Source organism: Taudactylus pleione, unplaced genomic scaffold (genome assembly GCF_031769625.1).
Source record: "Taudactylus pleione unplaced genomic scaffold, aTauple2 ptg000967l, whole genome shotgun sequence".
Classification (NCBI taxonomy): Eukaryota; Metazoa; Chordata; class Amphibia; order Anura; family Myobatrachidae; genus Taudactylus; species Taudactylus pleione.
The window spans coordinates 8,525,219-8,551,050 of record NW_028285368.1 but is presented as its reverse complement, the minus strand read 5'-3'; the positions used below and the strand labels follow the sequence as shown (position 1 = coordinate 8,551,050).

General features: G+C 43.2%; 1 protein-coding gene across 8 annotated transcripts in view; it reads right to left on the bottom strand.

The window, feature by feature from the left end:
• Window positions 1-25,832, bottom strand: part of PTBP3 (polypyrimidine tract binding protein 3) — a 208,270-nt gene that overhangs the window by 72,237 nt on the left and 110,201 nt on the right. For 6 of the 8 annotated variants that reach the window (XM_088460110.1, XM_088460111.1, XM_088460106.1 and 3 more), the window contains exons 2-3: window positions 20,050-20,125; window positions 2,434-2,603 (exon numbers count right to left, since the gene is read on the bottom strand). In XM_088460110.1, coding sequence (XP_088316236.1) covers window positions 2,434-2,603; window positions 20,050-20,074 — 195 coding nt within the window. In that variant the 5' untranslated portion in view covers window positions 20,075-20,125. Of the gene's footprint in view, window positions 1-2,433; window positions 2,604-6,377; window positions 6,490-20,049; window positions 20,126-25,832 lie in introns of those variants that run through there. The other 2 variants (XM_088460112.1, XM_088460113.1) reach the window with 2 other exon arrangements.

The following is a 25,832-nucleotide window of genomic DNA, read 5'->3' as shown; positions in this document are numbered from 1 at the left end:
TTCAAGAATCTAATAACATTCCACACAGAGGGATTTTGTTTTGAAGGGTTTATTTTAACAATGCACAAGATTGCCAAAAACAACCATAACAGCATGCCACAGAGCACTTACAAAACAGGTTAGGGAATACGCAAACTGTCTTTAATCTCTGGATAACCCTTGTATATTTGCTTAGGCCCGGGACAGATTTTCTAACATTAGCTCTTTCAATATGGTCTTTTGCCAATCCCAAAATTAGGTTAGCACTGTGCTACGCAAGTTTTCCTCTAATGATTGGGATAACCAATTTGATAAGCCTTCTGACTCCAGTCCAGATGCTTCTCTGCACACTATCACTCCCTATGCCAAGACTGATTATAATTTATCCAAAACAGGCTGCCCATTATGACTGACCCGCTTTCCGTCAGTCAGTGGAGGCTTTACTTCGCTCATTAGAAACTATGTAAAATTTTCCCAGCAACGAGTTATGTAGAGATGTTCCTTAACATTTACCATAAGATCTACCCGGTCACCTTCCCATTATCAAATGGGTCTCACTGATGAACACTGTTGCCCAATATTTAACTTCCCCCATGTTGATCTGGTTCACTATTTTAGGGACTGTCAGATCATTAAAAAAAAAAAAAATAATTGGTTCCAGGCAGGGCTGGATTAAAGCTTGTGGGGGGCCCCAGGGTAACTAAGTAGTGGGGGCCCCCTTCAAGCCACACAGACCCGAGCTTTTATGTTTTATTTTTGTATTAACTTCATAAGTCTATATATTATTTATCATATATACACACACACAGTGAAGTTTTTAGTGTATGCTATTTTAATCTTCTGATTACTATTATTTGAACTATTATCACAGAAGACTGTCGACTGTATAGGAGTATTAACACTCCAGGAAGAGGATATTAAAATATTACTTATTCAATAAAAGAACATTTGTTATTGGTATATCACATGTTATGTCAGTAAAATTATGTTTCAGTGTTGGTTCAAGATTTGTTATTTGTTGGCGTTTATGACAACGCCGGGCATTAGATATTTGCATACTCCCTCAGGAGTAGTTTTGGGAGCTCCTCCTCTTCCCCAAGGCTGCAGTCCTATATACCAAAACATATCCTTAAGGTACCAACCATATATCCGTAAGCTGGGCATCCACTATACAATTTTCTGTCAGATATCTGTCCAATCTGGATGGTTGGAAAGAAAACCTGGTAATGTATGGGAGCAAATGACAATCGTCCATTTCCTCACAAACACTGGAAAATAGTCAAACATGGTTGTTCAGACAAATTGGTTAAAGCACACAAATTTAACTAATTTGAACAATTTTTTTTTTACCTTTTTTCAGTGTTTAAAACCCTATGATCGATGTCATTTTCTCCCATACATTACAAGGTTTTCATTCCAGCCAGCCAGATTGGACAGGTATATGACAGAAAATTGTATAGTGGATGCCCACCTTAAGATTCCTTTTTACAATATTCTGCACCAATATGAGTGTTAGTTTTTTGGAGAAAGGTAAATTGCCTATTGAGAAGCTGTACCAATTTCTGGCTGTTTCCCCAGCTTGCAGGAGATACAGAAAATTCTAGCACTAGCGCGCGCTCACACACTCACGAACTCCTGTCTTTGAAGAAGCTTTAGATAACTTAAGCTACCGTAAAACTCCCTTTGAGTAATTTTGAGAGACTATTAACTAAGTGATAGTTTGTGTCACAGAGATTGCACAATTAGAACTAAAAATTACTTGGGGGAGGACCTGTGGTGGCAAGCTACTGGGTGATGAAGATACATACATAGCGGGGTGCATGGTGTATACAGCAGGGTGATAACATATTAAATTGAAAAGTAATATTAAGCCTTTCCTTCCATATGTCAGGATTTCTGATCTGCATGATTTTGATCCCGACACAAGCCAAGTAAATACTTTAGGGCAGTGGTTCCCAAACTGTGCACCGTGGCAGCCTGGGGTGCCTCGGCACACGTGCAGGGGTGCCTCAGGTTTGTGGTCCAGCACCCTATCAAATTATTTAAAGGACAATTTAATGTAAATATGTGGACAGACAGAAGCGCAAACCTGTTCACCTCCACATAACTGAACCCAAGGATGACAGGTATGCACAATTTACTTCACTTTACTACTTTGCTATTGAGATATTCAGAAAAAAAATGTAGTAAACTTAAATTTAGGGGTGCCATGAAAACAATGCTAATACTATAGGGCACCGTGATTCAAAAAAGTTTGGGAACCACTGCTTTAGGACACCACCAAATAAAGAAAACGCTCTACAGCAATGTATTAAAATTATTATATGTAAGTGTTGCAGGCACAGTAAATATTTGACTATTTTTCTTAGCTGAAAAAGTAATTACTGAACAGGATTATAATCTGTTAAAGGAAAAAAACAGTCAAGAAAAAAAAATATATACAATATACCATACCTGGCTTTTTCCTTTCAACATCAAAATATTGGTAACTTTTCCAAAAGGCAGACCTAGTGAAATGACTTCAGACTCTGTGACCTCATTTGGAATCTTGCGAATGTGAATAACTCGTGATGGAGAACAGGGAGAACGATCTCCTTTAAACGTTTTGCTATCGTTCCCATTAGCTGGAAAAGACAAAAAGACACCAATTTACTAAAGCCTAACACTCCAGCACAATATAACCAGCAATATACATCTACAATATTATAGAACTTAAATCACATTAATACATTTTCACTTATTTATTAAATTCAGACCATCAACAGCTGAAAAAATCCAATTAGACATTTGGAATTAGGCCCCTACTGCTCAAACCTTTTTCTATAAAGATGACAAGATTTATAAAGTATCCACCAATGGGCCCATTGCCTAGCTGCATCTCAACTATTTGTACTTATTGTTATTGCAAGATGTCAATCCTGACCTGGCTGCCCATACCCACTAATGGGCTGCTCTACTGGAATAATGGAGCATACACACGGTCAGATTTGTCAGATGAACGATTGAACGATTTGAACGATTTTACCCAAGTTTTGAACGATTGCATTAAAATGAATGGAATCGTCCAAGTCTGACTGCAAACACATCATATGTCAGATATCGTTATCTGACAAACGGGAACGCGCATCGTTCATCGTTCAGGCATGTCAGATTTTACTTCAGATATGAACGACTTTTAAATCGTTATCGTTTAGATCTGAAGGAAAAATCTGACAGTGTGTATGCACCACAAGAATTTGAAAAGGAAAAATGGGGTGTCAAATTCTTTAATTCAGTGCTCCCCCAAAAGCAGCCTGTTGGAGATGCCAACACCCAAAAAGGCAGACACCATGTATATTAGTGGCTTTGACCTAAAGTATAAACTTATTTGGTACAGAAATGCACTAACTGTTAAAAGGGGGGGGGGGGGGGTGTAATTATAAGAGATTGAGTTACAGACATTTGGTCACTGTACACCGGTTGCCTAGTCCTTTGCAATGGATTTCAGACTGCTCAGCAACAGTATTATGCTCTAAATTAATTGTTAACAATGTTAATTATATGATGGGCTACAAAAAATTTTTTTGTTATAGATAGAGCCGCTTAATAACTGGGGCCAGCCCACATGCTTTTATTAGTATCTGATGCTAATAAAAGAATGTAAGATAATGGAACCCATTCCAATGTCCCGCATTCCTAAGAGCATCTGCTTTGCAGCACCATTGTTTTTTAAACGGCCTGTTCCATTCATTTGCACTTACTACAGGTAAATATATCTGGGTTAATCAAGTGGCATCCATGGAAATCCACCTGACCACAAGTGCTTATGAACACATGCAGGAGTAAATAAAAAAGCATCCAAACAGTAGGAAACTGGGTGAAGAAAACATACTTAACATTAGAATACTGCAAATTGGTACACAGGAGTAATGCTGCGGCATACTGGGAGAGTGAAATGTCATAGTGGGTGTGCTTCGCACTACTGAAGTGTTAAGCTGGCCACACACAGCGATATTTTACCCGATCTGGCTCCGACACATTGGAATGACAGATCGTGTAAAATATGGCCAAATTGAGAGTAAATCGTGAGTCCCCACTCACGATCACGATGCGTGCCCCCACTGGTCGCACATCGCATCGTCAGATCTGCCATGCAGTAGGGCAGATCTGACAATCTGGGACACAATGCACTGGTAGAGAAAAAAGTTAAGATGAAAGATAGATCTTAAGTCAGATTGGATGATTTTTACTCCAAATCGTGTGTAGGACTGCTGGGGAGATGTCGGGGGAGAGTTCAGGGGAAATCGCACACATCGTGGGATCGTGTGCAGATCGCTATGTGTGTGGGCACCTTTAGGATGCCCTCTCCTCCTACACAACACAATATTAATGCTGCACACACTGGAGGCATTACTGTATGCGTAAGGGCAAACAACTCCCAACTTCCGACAAATCACAACTGAATGGTCCTCTCAATTCAGGACTGTCCCAACAAAATAGACAAAGTATAGTGGTTTGTATTAACATGGGTGTTACAGTGAAAAAGAGAACACTACGCCATAAAAATGAGTGGAGAACAGTACTCCAATGAGGCAATCCAAATAACAATGTGCTCACACCACGGATAAGTACAGCAGAGCAACATCGTACCTTTTACTGCACACATTGCTGACATCTCCGCTTTCAACTGGAATTGCCACTAACTATTATTAGCAAACAGTAAAATTCCCATACAACAGAGTCTAAAATAAATCGGAGAAATCATTTAGTCTGGGTGTATATGCATATACAATCCACAGAGTGGATACACCCTAGAGAATGGAAGACACCAGAATACAATAAAACATCCTCAAGCTATTCATCCCAATGGTGAAGACCCCGACAGGGGTCTGGTAAGTATACTTACCTTCTCCCAGTCTTTCCCTAACATCTTATACCCTAACCCTCCCCACCCCGCACTCTATCCCTAAACCTCCCCTTAGTGCCTAACCCTAACCCCCCGAAGTGGTGCCTAGCCCCAACCACCCCCAAAACCTAACCCTGTTATGCTTCCTAAATCTACACCCCCCCCCCTCCTTGCAGCTAACAACTAAGGAGCCCCGCTTACCTTCCTTCAGGAGGTCGGCTCGTTGGGATTTCGGCGTGGGGCTTATGATAGGTGTCGGTATTTTTCCGCCTATCTTTAGTTCCAAGGCGGGCTTTCGACGTCGGGATTTTGATGGCGAGCATCCCAGGCATCGGCAAGCTAACTAAAGCCCTGTGATTTAGGGTAGGTATTCAATGAAGGGTGAATTAGTTCGGCGCCCAATCTGCATAGAAGTCACCGCACTTTATGGCAGTGGGATCTTGCACAAAAGTGTTAGTTATACGGCAGCGAGCACTTTTGTGCGAATCGGGCATTTGGCTGGCCGGGCGAAGGGCTACCGTTGCCAACGTTTAAACGTCACAGCAATTCGCACCCTTCGCCGGCAACTGAATTACCTCCTTAACCCTCTATTACTAATACAGAAGTGTTCCTGATGTAACATTTCTCTTACATAAGTGTGATAGAGGTTTCACACCACTAAACCTTCCACTGCCCAATACTCAGTCCAATATTCCACTTTCCTCCATGTTGCTCCTCATACGTCACATGCATTCCTGTTCTCACTAATGGGGGGCATCCACTAGACGATAAAGTTGAACGATTATGATAAAATCGTTCGATAATCGTGCAAACATCATTTGAACATCGTTTGCAAATCGTGCAGTAATTGTTTCTAACGATGTACGATGCGCGCTCCCGCTGATCGTTTGATAGTCTCCTCCATCGACTGAACATGCAGGTCAATTTCACTTGATTGCTTACAAATCGTTTACACATCGTTTACACATCGTTCACGCTGAATGATCAAACGATGAACCACTATCTGCCCACTATAGCTGAAAGCTGTCAATCACAGATTCAAACATAGTTTATCGTTAGATCTTTTGCAAATCTTTTGCACATTGTTCAGAGTGGAAGATCAAATTTCAGGGGAAACTTCAAGGGAAAATCGTTAAGAGGTTGGACAGGGATAAAATCGTCTAGTGGATGCCCCCCATAACATGTTTACTCCTCTCACAAGTTCAGCAATTAATCTCTAGTTGCGGTGACCATTTTAATACTAAGGAAGAACAAGAGCTGAATACAATGAGGTGGTCAGATCCCAGCCAAACATCTTTAAAAATGTCCAGCACTGAATATCGTTTTATGAGCTTCTGCAAGGAAAACGGTTACTCAGAAAATGTTGCTGGTATAAACACTTTAGCCAAAAATTCTAATTGATTATGAATTAAAACATATTCCTGCTCCACAATCATCAACAGCTGCATGACTTAAAACAACTACAAAAGAACATATGATCCATAGTAAATTTAGAATACTTAAGAGCACATACCAAGCATTATGTCTGTACTCCAATTTCACTAGAGGAGCATCAAACTAGGTGAATGAACGGAGGCAAAATGCTATCACAGGGAATCAGGTATAATGTTGATTCAGGTGTCAGACTTGAGCTGCAAGCAAATTATTACAAATAAATTTACATATTTTTTTTATTTTTAAATAGATATAATTGGAAATAGTATACAGAATGTGACACCAGTCTCACTGCAATTCTTTATGTAAATAAACACAACCTAAAAAAAGCAGCGTTACATTAATAAGTTATTAAAAACATTCACCTACCAATGTGTCCTTATACATCTAGCCTCTTTGGGTGTTTCTAGTCACGCCAGGCCGTGGCGTGACTTGGTAGCGCCGGGCGTATTTTCATGCAACTTCTTCCCTTCAAATGCATCTTAATCGCACAGCGATATGAATAGGACACACAAGCAGCTTCTGTTGATTACAATGATATGCAACATGCATATATTATATGTTCGACTGCATCTGCATGTGAAACACTATGTTACAGTGTCACAACCGCTGACACTGTAATGTAGCATTTCGTATGCAAATACAACTGCAGTCGCAAATAGAATATTGGCGTGCTGCATGTCATTTTAATCAGCAGAAGCTGCTTGTGTGTTATATTCGCATTGCTGTGTGAATAAGACGCATTTGAAGGACAAACGTCGCAAACTTGTCTCACGGTGCTCACGTGTTGTGTAACGCAACTTATAGCGCATGGAATATAGTTGTATGTGGACACATCTGTAAAGAGATTAGGTAAAGCTTTTCATAACTTGCCAGACTTGCCATGATAATAGCATTTACAGTTGCTGTGTAGCTAAATGCAAGCCACTGTATTCCATTGTGTGGGAATCATGGCAGTGGTCAGTATTGCTGACTTTGTTTTGAATCTGAACAGGGTGCTAGTATTTGTGCATAGTTTGTGTGTGTTTTTAGAGGAATAGTGTTCCTCTATTGTATTGTATGTGTGTGCATGCATGCCCCTGTGGTAAGGAAATCAGACAATGTAAACTGGACTGGAGCAGGGATGGGTGTAACATTTTACAGCACTTCATTATATGATGGCACTAGAACATTAAATGATACAATGAAAAATAAATTTCAGGGTGAAGATAGGCTAACTCCAATGTATTTCAATTGGATTACTGACAAGAAGTGTGTTGTGTAAGAAAAGGTCTTTCCCCATGATTAGCACAATTCAAACTATTTCTATTCTAAAAAGGCATGTTGCAAACCACAGACCTACATGTAAAAATGCTCATACAATGACAATTATTTTTGGCATTAAAAGATGTTGCTTCCATCAGGGTCAGATTCGGTTTCTTCGAGGAGCTTTGAATCTATTGAACATCATATAGAAGGAATGTTAATAGTGGGAGGGGATTTCAATTGGGCACTGGAACCTCCTTTAGACACCTCATCTGGGGCTTCTCGGGTTTCCCTTAAGGATGCACAACGGTTTTGGTCAATTCTTCATGATTTTCAGCTAGTTGATGCTTGGAGGCTGCTCCACCCAGCTGAGAGGGAATATACCTTTTATTCTCCGCCACATGGCACGTGCTCCCGCATAGACTACTTTTGTGTCAGTCAGTCATTCTCATCTTGACCTATTGTTAAATGCAACAATAGGCCAGATTACAGGATCAGACCATGCCCCTATTTCATTGTCCTTGCGCATTCGCCACCCTCCACTGGCATTGGAAGTTTAACGAGCAATTACTCCCATTGTAGGGCCCAACTTTCTGAGTTTATAGATGAATATATCTCTTCCAATGTGACTGGCGATGTTACACCAGTGTCTGTGTGGGAAGCCCAAAAGTGTGTTATACAAGGTCGCTGTATTCAGTCGGGTTCATTCCTCAAGAAACAGAAAACTGAATGCAGGGAGGCTTTGCTATCTCAAACAAAACCTGTTAGAACAGGCCTAGAAGACTACCTCCTCTCCTGACACTCTAGTAGAATTGCAAAGAGATAGAACGTTCCTCAATGCTTTGCTTAATGAAGGGGTTAAGAAAACATTCTGGGGCTGCCGAAAGAGATACTTTCAGCGGGGCAATAAGCCTGGTAAGATGCTGGCGAGGGCACTTAGGACACAGCGGTCTCTGACTTACATTCAAAAATGTAAGAATCATGCAAGGGCCATACATGCCACTGATATAGAAATTGCAAAATATTTCAAGACTATTACTCTGATTTATAGAATTTAACGCAGACTCGCACACATTCTGCTCAATGGGAGCATGAATCAGCGATAAAGGATTATTTAGAAGAGACTGACTTCCCAACTCTCCCCACGGCGGTGACTCAGGCATTAGATTTACCCTTTACAGAACTGAAATTGTTAGATGCCCTAAAGACATCTCCAAAAATGGAAAAAGCATGGGACCAGATGGTTTCCCCATCTCTTACTATAAGGCTTTCAAAGATAAACTTGTTACCCTTCTCCTCCGAGCTTGTAACGCTGTATAGCATTTTCTGACCAATCCCTTAATGCACATATAACAGTGATTCCAAAAGAGGGGAAGGATCCGTGTTTTCCCGCCAGTTATAGGCCAATTTCCCTTTTGAATGTTAAATTGTATGCAAATCTTATAGCCAATCGCCCCAGGCCGCTGCTCCCGGGCGTTATCCACTCCGATCAAGTGGGCTTTGTCCCTGGTAGAGAAGCTAGGGACAATACTACAAAAGTTATTGATTTGATATCTTATGCAACTACAACTAAACACTCCGATGATGCTTCTCTCTACAGATGCAGAAAAGGCCTTTGATCGGGTGGATTGGGGCTTCATGGCGGCGGTGTTGGGGCGGTTGGGTTTGAGTGATGCGTTTATCCAGAAGGTACTCTCTCTCTCTATACCGGGCTCCCTCAGCGCAGGTTCAGGTTAACGGAATTCTGTCTAACACGATCCATATTGCAAATGGTACACGACAGGGGTGCCCCCTCTCGCCATTGGTCTTTGTGCTCTGCATGGAGGCCTTGGCGAGGGTGATTAGGGCTAATCAGAATATTTCTGGTTTACATGCGGGGACGAGAGAATATAGTCTTGCCCTTTTTGCTGATGATTTATTGGCTATACTAACAAATCCGATTATATCCCTTCCAAATCTTCTGCAAGAATTTAATCAATTTAGGCAGCTGTCTCATTTTACAATAAATTATTCAAAATAAATGGCTCTAAATGTCACAGCCTCTATGGAGACTGTTTCAGCTCTTCGCTCCTCTTTTCCTTTCAAATGGTGCCCATCCCATATACATTATTTAGGTGTACAGACAGCAAACAGACTTAATCAGCTATTTGTTTTAAACCATGCCCCCATGCTTAGCAAGCGTCGCAAGGAATTGACCCATTGGCTCCTTCAGAAATTTTAATGGTTAGGTCGGATGAACATAATTAAAATGAATGTGCTCCCTAGACTCCAATATCTGTTTACAACAATTCCTATAGAGCTCCCACCTTGCTTTCTGTACAATGTACATAATGTTATTCGTGAGTTTGTATGGGGTGGCAGACAGCTTCATATGATCTCTGCTTACCATCAAGCGACAATGTTAAGTAGGATTCTGTATTGGACCAGGAGTACTGGGGAAAAGCAGTGGGTGGACTTGGAGTCTTATTCCACAAATCTCCACTTACACCTTAGAACACCACGGTAGAAATTGTCTCACTCGGACCACCCAACAGTGGGTCCTACTCTCACTGTGGAGGAGGCTGCGCTCAAAACCTGGTATTTCCTCAGTGGTGTCTCCACTTACACCCATTGTACAGGAATAATATGAGATATGGTAAGAACTTACCCTTGTTATCTCTATTTCTACGAAGTCCATAGGGTTCCACAGGATACCTTGGGGGGGTATAGGTGTGACGTCAGTCGCAGGGCACCAAAGAGTTAAGCTTTCAGCCTCCCAGGATGCACTAGGTCCCCCTCCTATACCCCGCCCCCGGGCCAAGGCACCTCAGTTAGTTACCAAGCCATAGGCCGGAGGAGGAGAAGGAAGAGAGAGAACAAAGATCTGGACACATACAAGAATCACATTCTCACCAGAGGGAGACGGAAAACCGGTGACCAGAGCAAAGCCCATCTGCAGCACAGGTGCGACAGGGCGGGAGTCCTGTGGAACCCTATGGACTTCGTAGAAATAGAGATAACAAGGGTAAGTTCTTACCATATCTCATATTTTCTACTTCAGGGTCCATAGGGTATCCACAGGATACCTTGGGGATGTCCCAAAGCAGTATCCTTTAAGGGTGGGGACGCTCCTGTGCAGAAAGGAGAATCCGCCGCCCGAAGGAAGCATCCTGAGAGGCGAAGGTGTCAAACCTGTAATACCTCACGAAGGTATGGACAGAAGACCACGTAGCAGCCTTGCAGATCTGAACTGCCGAGGCACCACGTCGAGCTGCCCACGAAGGACCCACAGACCTAGTGGAATGAGCCTTCAGAGAAGGAGGGACCGGTAGGCCTTCATGAAGATAAGCTTCAGAAATAGCCATACGGATCCAGGCTGCCAAAGTTTGCTTTGAAGCAGGCCAACCCTTTTTACAGAAGCCATAGAGGACAACAAAGCGTCCGACTTCCTAAACAAAGAAGTGCGGTCAACATAAGTCCTTAAGGCCCGCACAACATCCAAAGAGGCCTCACCCACGGAAAGACCCGGTGAGTTAAAGGCCGGAACAACTATTTCCTCGTTAACACGAAACTGGGAAACAACTTTGGGAAGAAACTCGGGCCGAGTGCGGAGCACTGCCCTGTTCCCATGAAAAACCAAGAAAGGGGGTCTACAAGAAAGAGCCCCTAACTCAGAAACACGTCTGGCTGAAGCAACGGCCAGAAGGAAAACAGTCTTAGCTGTTAGCCATTTAATATCCACTGAGCCCAGTGGTTCAAACGGCGGTCCTTGGAGAGCCCTCAGGACCACAGCCAAATCCCAAGGCGCCACAGGTGGAACAAAGGGCGGCTGAATACTGAGAACACCTTGCATAAAGGTGCGCACATCCGGGATTGTAGCAATCCTACGGTGAAACCAGACAGATAGGGCCGAAACCTGTACCTTCAAAGAAGCAAGGCGAAGCCCATGATCTAGTCCCGCTTGCAGGAAGGCGAGAATCCGAGACAGACGAAACTCCCGCGGTGCATAACCTCTCGGTCGACACCACTGGAAGAACGTATGCCACACGCGATGGTATATCCTCGCGGAAGACGGTTTCCGAGCTCGTAACATGGTACGCACCAGAGCTGGAAAACCCCCAGGACCTTAGCATGGCCGTCTCAACAGCCACGCCGCCAAAGACAGCCGAGTCAGGTCCGGGTGAAGACAAGGACCCTGAGACAGAAGGTCCGGTCGTAGCGGCAACCGCAGAGGACTGTCCACGGACAGACCCTGAAGGTCTGAGAACCAGTGCCGTCTGGGCCACGCGGGAGCTATCAACAGGAGCGTCCCTCCTTCCTGTTTGAATTTCCGGATTACCCGTGGAAGAAGGGAGACCGGAGGGAACAGGTATGCGAACCTGAACGTCCACCGGACGGACAGAGCATCCACCAGAGACGCCCCTTCGTCTCTTGTGCGAGACCCGTACACCGGCAACTTGTTGTTGTGCCGGGACGCCATGAGGTCGATTTCTGGAAGACCCCACCTGTCCACCAGTAGTTGAAAAACGTCCGGGTGCAGGGACCATTCCCCTGGATGAACGTCCTGGCGACTTAGAAAGTCCGCCTCCCAATTTAGCACTCCCGGGATGAAGACCGCTGATATGGCCGGAAGATTGCGCTCCGCCCAAACCAGGATCCGAGAGACCTCTACGAGAGCCGCCCGACTGCGAGTTCCTCCTTGCCTGTTTATGTAGGCCACGGTGGTAGCATTGTCCGACTGGACCTGCACCGGGTGACCCTGGAGAAACCGCTGTACCTGCAGGAGAGCATTGAAGACCGCACGGAGTTCCAAGATATTTATTGGAAGCTCCGCTTCTGTCGGTGTCCACCTTCCCTGGAACAAGTGTGGATCCGAAACTGCTCCCCAGCCCCGAAGACTGGCGTCCGTTGTCAACAGGACCCAATTTGGAACCCAGAACGGACGTCCCTTGTTGAGGTGGGTCGTCTTTAACCACCACGCAAGGGACAGGCGAACCTCCGGGGTGAGCACAATCGTCTGGAACTTCAGAGACTGAGGCAGCCCGTTCCACTTGGACAGGATCAGGTGCTGCAGAGGTCTGGAGTGAAACTGGGCGTATTCCACCATGTCGAACACCGACACCATGGAGCTCAGTAACCTCATCGCCGAGTGTAAGGACACCCGGCGGCTGTGCAGACAACTGCGCACCCTTGACTGTAAAGCAGAGATCTTGTCCTCCGTCACGAAGATCCTTTGCTGTCCCGAGTCCAATAAGGCTCCAAGATGCAGAATCCTCCGAGACGGGATTAGAGTGGACTTCTGCCAGTTGATTAGCCAGCCGTGCCGTTGCAGCAGTGCAATGGTCAGGTCCAAGTGGTGTAACAGGAGCTCTGGAGATCCTGCCACCAATAACAGGTCGTCCAAGTACGGCAACATGCGGACTCCTTGCAGCCGCAGAGAAGCCGCCATGACCGCCATAGCGTCCTGTATGTCCAATGACACCATGTAGTCCCCACGTTCCAGCGCCAGAATGATGGACCGTAGGGTCTCCATCCGAAACTTCGGGACCCGCAAAGACTTGTTGAGTGCTTTGAGGTTGAGAATCTGACGATATGACCCATTGGGTTTCTGTACCAAAAATAGATTTGAATAGAAACCCTGGCCCCTCTGGGAGAATGGAACAGGCACTATAACTCCAGCCTGGAGCATAGTGTGCAATACCTTCCGCAGCTCCGTAGCCTTGTTCCGGTCTGATGGTAGACCCGTGGTGAAGAATCGAGCCGGGGGTCTGTGCCGGAAGGAGAGGGCGTACCCGTGAGAGACCACCTCCAGAACCCAAGTGTCTGTCGTAGTGAACGACCAACACCGGGAGAACTGCAGCAGGCGGCCTCCCACCCTGGGATCCCCCAAGGGGAGACCCGGACCGTCAGGCCGCAGGCTTGTCATCTGGCTTGGGGGCCGGACGTCTGGTACTCCATGCCTGTTTCCGGGGCTTGACCGATTTCTTAGGGCCAGCCTGTCGAGGAAACGACTGTGGTTTGGGCCTGCCCTGGGCCCTAGATGACCGAAAGGACGATGGTCCAGAACCAGAAGGAGCAGCGGCCGACGGGAGACAAGCAGATTTGGCTGCCGCCAGCGTGGCCACAATCTTATCCAGATCCGGACCGAAGAGAACTTCTCCGGTAAACGGCAACGCTTCCAGACCTTTCTTGGATCTGCGTCCGCCTTCCAGGATCGCAGCCACAAGGTGCGACGAGCAGCTACCGCTGCTGAAGAAATTCTAGACACCAGAGTACTAATGTCTAGAGCCGCCTCGTTGATGTAGGTGGCCGAATCACGGAGATTGCCAATCAACTCCGCCTGTTCGGCCGGATAGTCGGATTCAAAAGAAGCCTCTAATGAATCCGCCCAGCGCTCCATCGCTCTGGCAACCCAGCAAATGGCCATAGCCGGCCGTGCTGCCCCCCCTGCAAGGGAATAAGCGGACTTCAGGCAGATTTCTACCTTGCGGTCCGTAGCATCCTTAAGGGAGGACATGGATGGCATCGGCAATGTGGCACTACGGACAAGACGGGTCACGTGAGAATCCACCTGTGGAGGGGATTCACACTTAGCAAAATAATTATCCGCGAACGGATAAGCCACCGCCAGGCGTCTCTGCGGCTGGTATCTTTTGCCAGGTTGTTTCCACGCCTCCTCTAAATGGTCCACCAACTGACCCGAAAGAGGAAAGACTGTGGCATCGCCCTTCACATCTTTGAAAAAGGCATACTTAGATTTAGCCGCTGGGGGAACTTCGTCCTCAATCACCAAGGCTGTGCGGACCGCCCGAATAAGTCCAGGAATATATACTTTGGACTTAGCATCAGCGTCCTTAGTATGGAAAGGTTCCTGATCGTAAGGATCCAGAATCTCCCCATCATCAGACGTCCCTTCGTCATCCTCATAAGGAGCGGACAGAGACGCCACCGGCCTTTTATGAGGCCGCATCACAGACTCCCCTTGCAACACATCCGACAAGTGCTGTACAGAACTCGTCAGGGAGTTAACCCACGCTGGCTCCTGAGAACCCGGGAGCGGGGAAATAGGGAGACTGTGGGGTACCACCAATTGTCGTGGGAACCCCTGCATGGGTGACGACACCACAGACTGCTGGGACAAACCCATCGGAGTAAACGCGGGCTGCGGAGCTAACTGGCCCACTAAAGCTGTTAACGCCTGAGCGAAACAAGCCCAGGGCGGCTCCTGTACCGGTACTGTAACCGTAATAGGCCGCGCCATGGACAAACACTGCCGGCAAAGGCCCTCCGCGCTACCCTCCCCCTCCGCTAACGGTACTTTGCACGTGGTACACTGTAGCCGGAGGGGAAAATCACTTTCAGACATGATGGCACCACGTATGTGACCTCTCTCACCAATTAAGTATTAAATAGGCGAGAGACCACCCTGCAGCACCGCACCGCAAGGGCTTTAGCAGAAAGAACAGGGACAGTAATAAAGCTGACAGTATAGAGAAGAAAAGTTACAGGCAGCGCTAGCACAGTCACATACAATGCAGAGAAATAACAATTCCTGCACTAACAGCGCTGATCACTCAACTACACAGACACAGGGCCTGGTAGGACACAGCGCTGCATACACAGACCTGAGCCACAGCGGAGGAGAGGTATGCGGGGGGACCCAGACCACGATGCTTCCTTCCAGACTTCCAGCAGCGTTCACCATGCGTTGCAGAGAAGATGGCCGCCGAGGAGCAGAGAGAAGCTGGCCTGGGGGAGGAGCGCTGACACAGGACCAGTCAGCACAGTGCAGAGAGGGCTGTGTGCAGCGGGGGAGGCGCCGGCTGTGAGACAGGGAAGGCGCGCTCCCCTGGCATGCATTTAACCCCTGGGACGCCGCAGCGCTACCGCTCTGCTGCGGTCCGCTGTCCCAGGGGGTAGTGGAAGCGCAGGTTGGTCGCCTGGCTCCACGCTGCAGCCAGTCCCCAGGGAGCCCCCTGCCTGGGGACTTAGGACCATGTGATCAGCGGGGACCCACCGCGGGACCCCGCTGCTTACCTCTGTCCCCCTTGAATCCGGCCATGGTCCGGAGCATCTGGGGTCACCGCTAGCTGTGACCCCAGACGCCCACCAGCATCCCCGGATCAGTACCGGCGTTCTGGTACCGGCGGGGTGTAGGGAAGACAGCATGGATGTCAGGACTGACTGTCCATGCTGTTCATCCAGATGTGCAGCCACAGCTGCATGAAGAAAAAGCTTCAGGGGCTCTTCTAGCCCCCACTCCAACAGGTGCACCCGACTCCGGCCGGGCACCAAACTAAACTGGGGTGCCTTGGCCCGGGGGCGGGGTATAGGAGGGGGACCTAGTGCATCCTGGGAGGCTGAAAGCTTAACTCTTTGGTGCCCTGCGACTGACGTCACACCTATACCCCCCCAAGGTATCCTGTGGATACCCTATGGACCCTGAAGTAGAAACATACGAATTACCGCCGGACACAAGTCCAGCAGTTCAAATCCCGACAGCGGCAGAGCGACACGGCTGAAAATACTGATCGTCCCCAGGTAAGTATGAACTAACCTAACCAGACACCCCTAACCCTCCCCCCCAGTGCCTAACCCTAATCCCCCCCTCCCCCACTGCCTAAACCTAAGTCCCCCCCGGGGGTGCCTAACCCTAACCCTCTCTCCCCATAGCCTAACCCTAACCTCCCGGGGGGTGCCTAACCCTAAGTCCCCCCCCGGGAGCCCTAAACCTAACCCTCCCCCCCCTGCGGCTTTCCGCAGCGGCGCCCGGCATCACTTCGACCAGGATGCCGGACGCCGGTCTCCCGGCGTCGGTAAAATGACCGGCGTCAACATCTAGACGCTGTTCATTTCACCCTCGCCAGGATACGACAGTCGGGAAGCTGGCTGTCAGTATGTCAGCCGGCTTCCCGATTGCATACCATTGTACATAACCCCCTTTTTACTCCTGGGATTTCCGGAAGTTCTATGTCCTCCTGGTCAAAGAGACTTGATTTCGGGTGGTGCGTTTAAGTCTTTTAGAGATTTGGCGGCTGAATCAAATTTATGCACTCACGACTACTGGTTCTACCTACCTACAGATCCGCAACTTTGCTTCTTCCCTGGGAGGTCTTGCTAAATTCAATAGAGGCAGGACTCATTTTGAGACTGTGTTCTCATCCTAATGCTCCTGTTCATGTAATTTCCGGCATATATCAAATACTTCTGACATCCCATTTACCTGATAGTCCGGCATTCCAAGATGTTTGGGAATTTCATTCTAGGGGTATACAGATACATTCTGCTAGTACCTATTCTTCAAGTCTGGAAGTTGTGGAAACACAAAATAAAGTACTGTCGAGGTGGTATTGTTACATTACATAAATTTTCTCCAGGAGTATCTCCGCTCTGCTGCAGATGTCATCAGGACAGCGGTTCGTTATTCCATATATGGTGGGACTGCCCATTGAGTGTCCCGTTTTGGAGAAAGATTATAGCCTAGGCATCAGAAATTCAGGGTTCTCCTGTCCCGAGTGGCCCTGATTTTTGGCTGTTATCGCACTCAAATATACCCATTTCTAAATATAAAAAATCTTTACTCAAACATCTGAATAATGCAGCTGGAGCGGTGATACCAGTCCATTGGCGCTCTTCTGTACCTCCTTCACCCTGGGAGTGGTTCCAACGCATAGATTTCTTTATGTCAATAGACAAAAAATTTTATTCGACCCCTGAAAAGCATTCTGATTATGTGACACTGTGGCTTGGTTGGAAGGACTTCAAATCATCTTCTTCCTATAAGGATTTGATACCCTGCGATCAAGTATAAGTAACTGTTTTCCTGGGCTATAATATGTAGCTTTGGTTATATATTTGACAAGTAGATCTTGAATGACTACATACTTTTATTTTTAATATGTATTTGATATCTGTGATCTGCTCTAGATCATACCTTATGCACCCCCCCCCTCCCACCCTTTTTCCCTTATGTATCCCTGATGTTTGTCTTGTATTATGTATATATATGTTTTTGATTGTATTATTTTATGCAGTTTTATGGATATATACAAACCGGATGTCGCACTGGTGTCTTTTTGTGTATCTTGTGTATTATATTGAATGACATTGTTCAGTATTTCTTTTTCTCTTTTCTGCTATTGTATAGGTTTATTGAAAAACATAAAAAAATAACTTTGAAAAAAAATATATATTATATACACACACACATACACACACACACACACACACATATACATATACACACAGTCAGGTGCATAAATATTGAGACATTGACAGAATATTCATATTTTGGCCTCTATTCGCCACCACAATGGCTTTGAAATGAAACAAACAAGATGTGATTTAACTGCAGACTTTCAGATTTCATTTGAGGGTAATTACATCCAAATCAGGTCAACAGTGTAGGAATTACAACGGTTTCTATATGTGTCTCCCACTTTTTAAGGGGCCAAAAGTAATGGGTCAAACTAAACAATCCTAACTTTCACTTTTTAATACTTTGTTGCAAATCCTTTGCAGGCAATTACAGCCTGAAGTCTGGAATGCATAGACATCACCAGACGCTGCGTTTCATCCCTGATGATGCTCTGTCAGGCCTCTACTGCAAATGTCTTCAGTTCCTGCTTGTTCTTGGGGCATTTTCCCTTCAGTTTTGTCTTCATCAAGTGAAATGCATGCTCAATCGGATTCAGGTCAGGGGATTGACTTGGCCATTGAATAACATTTCACTTTTTAGCCTTAAAAAAAACTCTTTGTTTGCTTTTACAGTATGCTTCGGGTCATTGTCCATCTGCACTGTGAAGCACCGTCCAATGAGTTCTGAAGCATTTCACTGAATATGAGCATATAATATTGCCCGAAACACTTCAGAATTCATTCTGCTGCTTTTGTCAGCAGTCACATCATCAATAAATACAAGGAAACCAGTTCCATAGGCAGCCATACATGCCCACGCCATGACACTACCACCACCATGCTTCACGGATAAGGCGATATGTTTTGGATCATGAGCAGTTCCTTTCCTTCTCCATACTCTTCTCTTCCCATCACTCTGGTACAAGTTGATCTTTGTCTCATCTGTCCATAGAATGTTGTTCCAGAACTGTAATGGCTTTTTTAGATGTTGTTTGGCAAACTCTAATCTAGTCTTCCTGTTTTTGTGGCTCACCAATGGTTTACATCTTGTGGTGAACCCTCTATATTCACTCTTGTGAAGTCTTCTCTTGATTGTTGACTTTGATACATATATACCTACCTCCTGGAGAGTGTTCTTGATTTGGCCAACAGTTGTGAAGGGATTTTTCTTCACCAGGGAAATAATTCTTCTGTCATCCACCACAGTTGTTTTCCGTGGTCTTCCGGGTCTTTTGGTGTTGCTGAGCTCTCCGATGCGTTCTTTCTTTTTAAGAATGTTCCAAGCAGTTGATTTGGCCACACCTAATTTTTCTGCTATCTCTCTGATGGGTTTGTTTTGATTTTTCAGCCTAATGATGGCTTGCTTTACTGATAGTGACAGCTCTTTGGATCTCATATTGAGAGTCGACAGCAACTGATTCCAAATGCAAATGTCACACCTAGAATAAACTCCAGACCTTTTACCTGCTTAATTGATAATGAAATAACGAGGGAATAGCCCACACCTGTCCATGAAATAGCTTTTGAGTTGATAGTCCCATTACTTTTGGCCCCTTAAAAAGTGGGAGGCACATATAGAAACCGTTGTAATTCCTACACCGTTCATCTAATTTGGATGTAATTACCCTCAAATGAAATCTGAAAGTCTGCAGTTAAAGCACATCTTGTTTGTTTCATTTCAAAGCCATTGTGGTGGTGAATAGAGGCCAAAATATAAAAATTCTGTAAATGTCCCAATATTTATGCACCTGAGTGAGTGTGTGTGTGTGTCTGTGTGTGTGTGATATATATATATATATATATATATATATATATATATGTATATATATATATATATGTTGCTTCCTCAGTTACAGTTTCCATAACTTATAGGATAACAGCCCTAATAACTTTAATCTAGGACCTATTTTGTTTATAAAAAATATTGTTTAGTTTTGTGTTGGAACATTTTGCAAATGTATAGTTTTCCTGTAACTTGACACAGACAAAATACACAAAAATACATTACACAGAAGTTCTGTGAACAAGAACAAAGTTCTTCAATCTAAAATGTGTAAAAAATGCAAAAGGTCAAAAGGAAGGTGATTACAGTTTTTGAATTTCAAGAGTCAGATATTGACATCAACTATTTCATAAATTAAACCAAGGGATCCAAAAAAAGCAAATGGTCCAGGAAACTCAGGAATGTTTTTTTAAACAAAAATTTATGACGCCATGGTAGGCATCAATTTTAATTCTATTGTATTCAAAGAAACATCTCCTGCCCGAGAAAATAATTTCCAAGTATCCAGATGATCTATTGGCAATGTGTGAAAGATGCAATAATAAAATGTATTTGGTTAGAGACCAGCAAAGCACAGCACGCTGGCTCTCAAAGACTCTCACTGTACCTGTAGCTGGAGTGGAATGGCTCATGGTAAAAGGCCCGTTAGCGATACCAGAAGAGAGAAGCTCGTCAGATGCCCGCTAAAAAAATAAAACAATGTAGATCAGTATAAAATTAATAAAAAAAAATGAAAACAAAAAGAACAGCCAAAATAATCAATTCAACTTCCAAGTGGGGAAAAATAAAAATTGGGATATTTTTTTGTCTGGTTTAAGAAACATTGCCTGCACAGGCAAATTTTAAATGAATATTCTTAAAATATTCTCTGTTGGAAGCATTAAGAGGGTTTACCAAATAAATTAGGGAGTAAATGCCATTAAACCCCATTTATTACCTTAAAGTGTTGAATAAGTTAAACTAGCCACTGTAAGAAAACAGGGTCAGTGGCTAAAATTATCAGATAATGCGAACGTTTTCGCTAACAGCAGCTCAACTGGTGATACTGTATGGAATTCTTAGACCTAAGCTACAAGCAGACTACAAAAAATATATAAAAAAAAAAAAGGAAAATAAATGAGAGTTGGGTTATAACTGAAAAAAAAAAACTATCAAATTATTGAAATCTGAATAGATTTTTATTTACTGATAGAGGGCAATGTGAAAATGACAGGTGTAAACGCTTTAGTTTAACATGGGACCTAGGTTTTCAATGCCTTTTTTTATGACTGCATGACATGTATGGCACCTACCACTCATGTTACTAGATACAAATACACAGAATGACAACTTAAACCAACGTTTTACTGACAATTTCTTGAAAAATTAAGTCTGCAGCTATGCTTTATCTGCTTATTTACTACTTTTGTGTCTTTACTAACTTGCTAGTCACAGTAAAATAATTGTATTCAAATGTCCTATACTGCTTTTCCATGCCTATTTTAATGAACTGCTTCTGTAATTTAATGCCTGAATTTCGGTAGTCTATCAAGATTACACGTGTTCCACCTACCCCTGCTTATTGTACCTTTTGCAGGTATACGAATGTGAAGGTTTCTATTGTTATTAATTATGAGACTCTCTGTTGACAGTAGCTATCTAGATCATAAGCTACATGGAAATATTCAATGATCCAGGAGTGCATGCCTTCAACACCAAATTGCTAATTATTATTGTAACCCCCCCTACTAACTTCCGTGTAACTCTTTTTTTACTCCCCTTAAACTCTGGTTAAAGGGGGTACCTATCTGAATCAGTGCCTCCACCCAAGTAGTAATAGTCAATTGGGGCCTACTTGGGAAAAACCCCTTTAAATGTAATGGTATGTACAGTATAACTAGTTTAGTATTTCCCATAAGCCTATGTATCCAGAAATCCTAATGGTACATAGTAAAGCGATTACCAGTAGAATGAAACATTGGATATAATAATTATTTCCCCACTTAGTTGATCATAAGTAACTACTCAATTTGTTGCAGAAATAAAACTTCTTTATATTAATGGTTAAATATATATGGAGCTTAACATAGTTACATTCCATTCCTTGAATTACCAGTAAATCTGTTACATACAATAAGATAAATTCACATACAGAAAATATTCCTACAGGATATTACACTAACACTTCTAATAGCGTATATCATTCTCCGCCTCCGAGTTAGGGCCGTATTCAATTAGTGGCGAAAACTGAGGGGGGGGGGGGGGGTTCACCAACAAAAGAGACAATTTTCACCAAAAAACTGGCAAAAACGGCAACAAAAAGTTTTTTCTCCATCCCAGACCAGGCGAAAAAAAAAGCAAAATCCCTTTTTGGCTAAAAATGTGGAGATTTCTTTCAAAACCCTTTGGACACCCCCCTAATGATAAATAAGTGGGAAAAAAAATTGTAAGTTGCATACTTTGGCGAAAAAACAAACACACAAATTTTGGATGAAAAAAAAAAAAAACATTGAAGAAATATAGAAAGCTATTTTCTTCCAGGAGATTACTGTTCCACGTAAATTGGGGGTATGTTAAAATGGGTGCAAGTATATTTTAGTATCGTAAAAACCAAAATTTTAAAAAAAAAAAGTTAAAAAACCACCTGCTGTGACCACGTGCAATATTTAAAACACTTGACGCATCCATACTGACCATCGAAAAAAAAATCAGATCCAATAAGTTAAAACCATTTTCAACTATTTTAAAAAAAATTTCACCCAAAATTTGCGCAGTCGTTTTTCGACAAAGTACTCAACTTTGTCGAAAAACGACTGCGCAAATTTTGGGTGAAATTTTTTTTAAAATAGTTGAAAATGGTTTTAACTTATTGGATCTGATTTTTTTTTCGATGGTCAGTATGGATGCGTCAAGTGTTTTAAATATTGCACGCGGTCACAGCAGGTGGTTTTTTAACTTTTTTTTTTAAAATTTTGGTTTTTACGACACGAAAATATACTTGCACCCATTTTAACATACCCCCAATTTACGTGGAACAGTAATCTCCTGGAAGAAAATAGCTTTCTATATTTCTTCAATGTTTTTATTTTTTTCATCCAAAATTTGTGTGGTTGTTTTTTCGACAAAGTACTCAACTTACAATTTTTTTCCCCGGTAATTTATCATTAGGGGGGGTGTCCAAAGGGTTCTGAAAGAAATCCCCACATTTTTAGCCAAAAATAGGGATTTTGCTTTTTTTTTTCACCTGGTCTGGGATGGAGAAAAAAAACTTCTCTCCATTTTTCTTTTCGCCTGTTGCCGTTTTGCCTGTTTTTTGGTGAAAATTTTGCCAATGGTGAAAAAAATTGCCATTATCGCAGCTAATTGAATACGGCCCTTAGTGGGATAACTGTGTACAAGAAATATTTAATTATCTGCAAAATAATACATATACGGAGTAATCAGAAAAAAGGGGGTAATAGTTCAGAGAAGTTCAACCAAAGAACTCTATGGGGGTGCACTCTATTAGCTGGAATCACATGAATAAATCATAATTTTTATTAATATCTGCAAAAAACTAAATGACTGACAGATACAAGTCTCGGTTGTAATAATCCAGATAAAATAGGCGAAATATAGAAAAAAACATATAGTAGACAATACAACATCAAACATGTATAACATGTTAGTGCATGCTGCGGTAGTCAGGATTTACCCTGTCACTGCCAATGTGTTTCCTACCCCTCCAGATATACTGGCTAACAGATCGATGGACAGGACATATTAGGGGTTCCATATACATGCATTTATTTACCTCGTGATGTTTCATTAGTTAGTGCATGTTGCCCTTTCATTGCTAGTGTGTTTATTTTCCAGATACACTCGATAATGGTATTGATGGATAGCGCATACCAAGGGTTTCTTTACATATGCATTTACCTGCAGCATGACACTTCATTAACCATATGACTGCCATGGCTTATTGATTTGCTTGTTACCTATGTATGCATGCATCAGATGAAGCAGGAATCATCGTTGATATAGACTTTTTTCATAGCATAAATAAACCTGTTGGTCTTCAACATTTGACACCATATGCTAAAATATATTGTCATCTTTAATGTCAAATTTTACATGATGCCATTTATTCTTTGTTTTACTGTCTATATAATGATTGTATGATAGACACTTTACTTACAGATTTATACTGCTAAATAAGTGTTTATACAGTCACCTATTCTTATTTTAGGACTAAGCATGTGCTTTCTAATGATTCAAATAGGCACATCACTTTTTGCATGATGATTACCGATACTTAACAGCCTTATGTTAGCATATATTATAAACATTTATCTCTATATAGCGTTTTTTTCACCAACCTGAGGATTCTCTCATTGGTTGAACAAGGCCTCATGGTATGAGAACCAACAGCAAAAATTGGGGTTGAATACCAAAACCGCTCTTGACTTTATTTTCAAGGGACTACCTCACTAGCAGATCTCTCACACTTTCTCCTCTACAATAGTGTATGAGACTGAGCAGCAGAGCCTAGTTGTGGAATATTTAGTTCCTTTTTACTCTATCCATTTTTCAGGTAACTTATGCATTGGTGTATAATATTTTCATCCAAAGATGATTTATATATGAGATTTAAACCTTATACTTGGACTGTCATCATGCTTGGCACCTTTTCTATACTTTCCCAGTGGCCCTCATACCAACCTTATGATTCACTCATTTGTTGCCCTATACCAATTGGTAAGACAACCAATAGTAGTAATTGGGGTTGACGAGTAGGACCACTGCTGATTATTTTTCTTAGAGGTTACCAGACTAGCAGATCTCTCACTCAGCTTCCTCCACTTTTTAGTGTGAAAGGAGCAGCAGAGCCTAGTACTGGATCTGATACCTCGAACTTCCCTAATCATTCTGTTACGATCCTATATTTCGCCTATTTTATCTGGGTTATTACAACCGAGATTTTTCTTGTCAGATACATTTTGGTATCTGTCAGTCCTCTTTTATATTTAGTTTTTTGCAGATATTAATAAAAGTTATGTTTTATTCATGTGATCCAGCTAATAGAGTGCACCCCATAGAGTTCTTTGGTTGAAGTTCTCTGAACTATTACCCCCTTATTTCTGATTCCTACGAATTTACTCTGGGTAGCACCACCACCCTATATTACCATTGGTATTACAGTACCCAATTACCTTTTAGTGGTGGCTATAGCATTTATAATACATTCTATTTACCTAGTTCTACTCTATATCGGTGCAGTGAATTCCATCCACCACTTTTTTCTCATCAACTATACGGAGTAACTTAGAATTTTATGAGACTCCGTCAACTGTATTGGAGCGTAACAGCTAATGTATACTTAAGTGTTAAAACACACACACAAACAATATATTTATATCTTACAGACTCATATAGCGCACATCCACTAGGCGATATTAATGAGTGATTGACCAATAGCAACATCGTTAGCATTCAATCGCTCATCATGCAATATAATGTCGGAAACGACCAGCGATGCGCTTTTCCAACATCAATCATCGCCTGAACATGCTAGTCAACCTGCCGACAACAACAGATTGACCATGTTCAAATATGAGGGAGGGTGCCTACACTGAATGACATATCGTTCAATGTAGGCACAGGAGGGGAAGAGGAACGACTGTATGATTACAGTTGTTCCACTATCTACTAGTAAATGTACCCCAATAGGCTGCTAATAAACTCTACTACTAACTATGTATGTATTGTCCAGGTAGTGTTACATGACAAATAGTTCACTGTATATATCCACAGTCTCGCAAGATACTATATCTAGCGAATTATAGCTAGTCTTTGTGATACTCCTCTTACAGGGTAGTAGTCTGCCAGTCTTTGTCCTATCAAATTAATCCATTCAGTTAAAGTCTTAGTCACTGTGAATGCAATGTTTTATAGCCATTAATGTATTTAATACTTCTCCAGCTGTCTAAGCTGCATAGCGTCTATGAGACACAGTAAAAAAAAATTTTAAAAAAAAATCTATAAAGGGAATATAATCCTTGCCTATATTTCCTTGGACTGGCTGGCAGCTATGGCTAGAAACTGTGTGTCTCACACTAACGCAAGCTTTAGCTTACGGTATAGGGGTTACTTTGATCAGTGCTCTCCCACTCCTGAAGACAGGCAAACTGTAGTGATGACAGGATCAGTGGAAACAAACCAGCCCCTCCCCTGGAACGCCACCTCTCAGCTGTCCCGTCTGCTTCTCTGTCAGCTTACCACGAACCTCCCACCGGACTATTAATCGCCTGGTCTCTATCCCCACAGATAGCCCGGCGTGTCCCCTCACCACCAACCTAGCTCCATAACTGTGCTGATTGGCGGTGGCCATGTTTCCTACATCCCTGCCCGGCGCTCAGCAGCCGCTGGGCC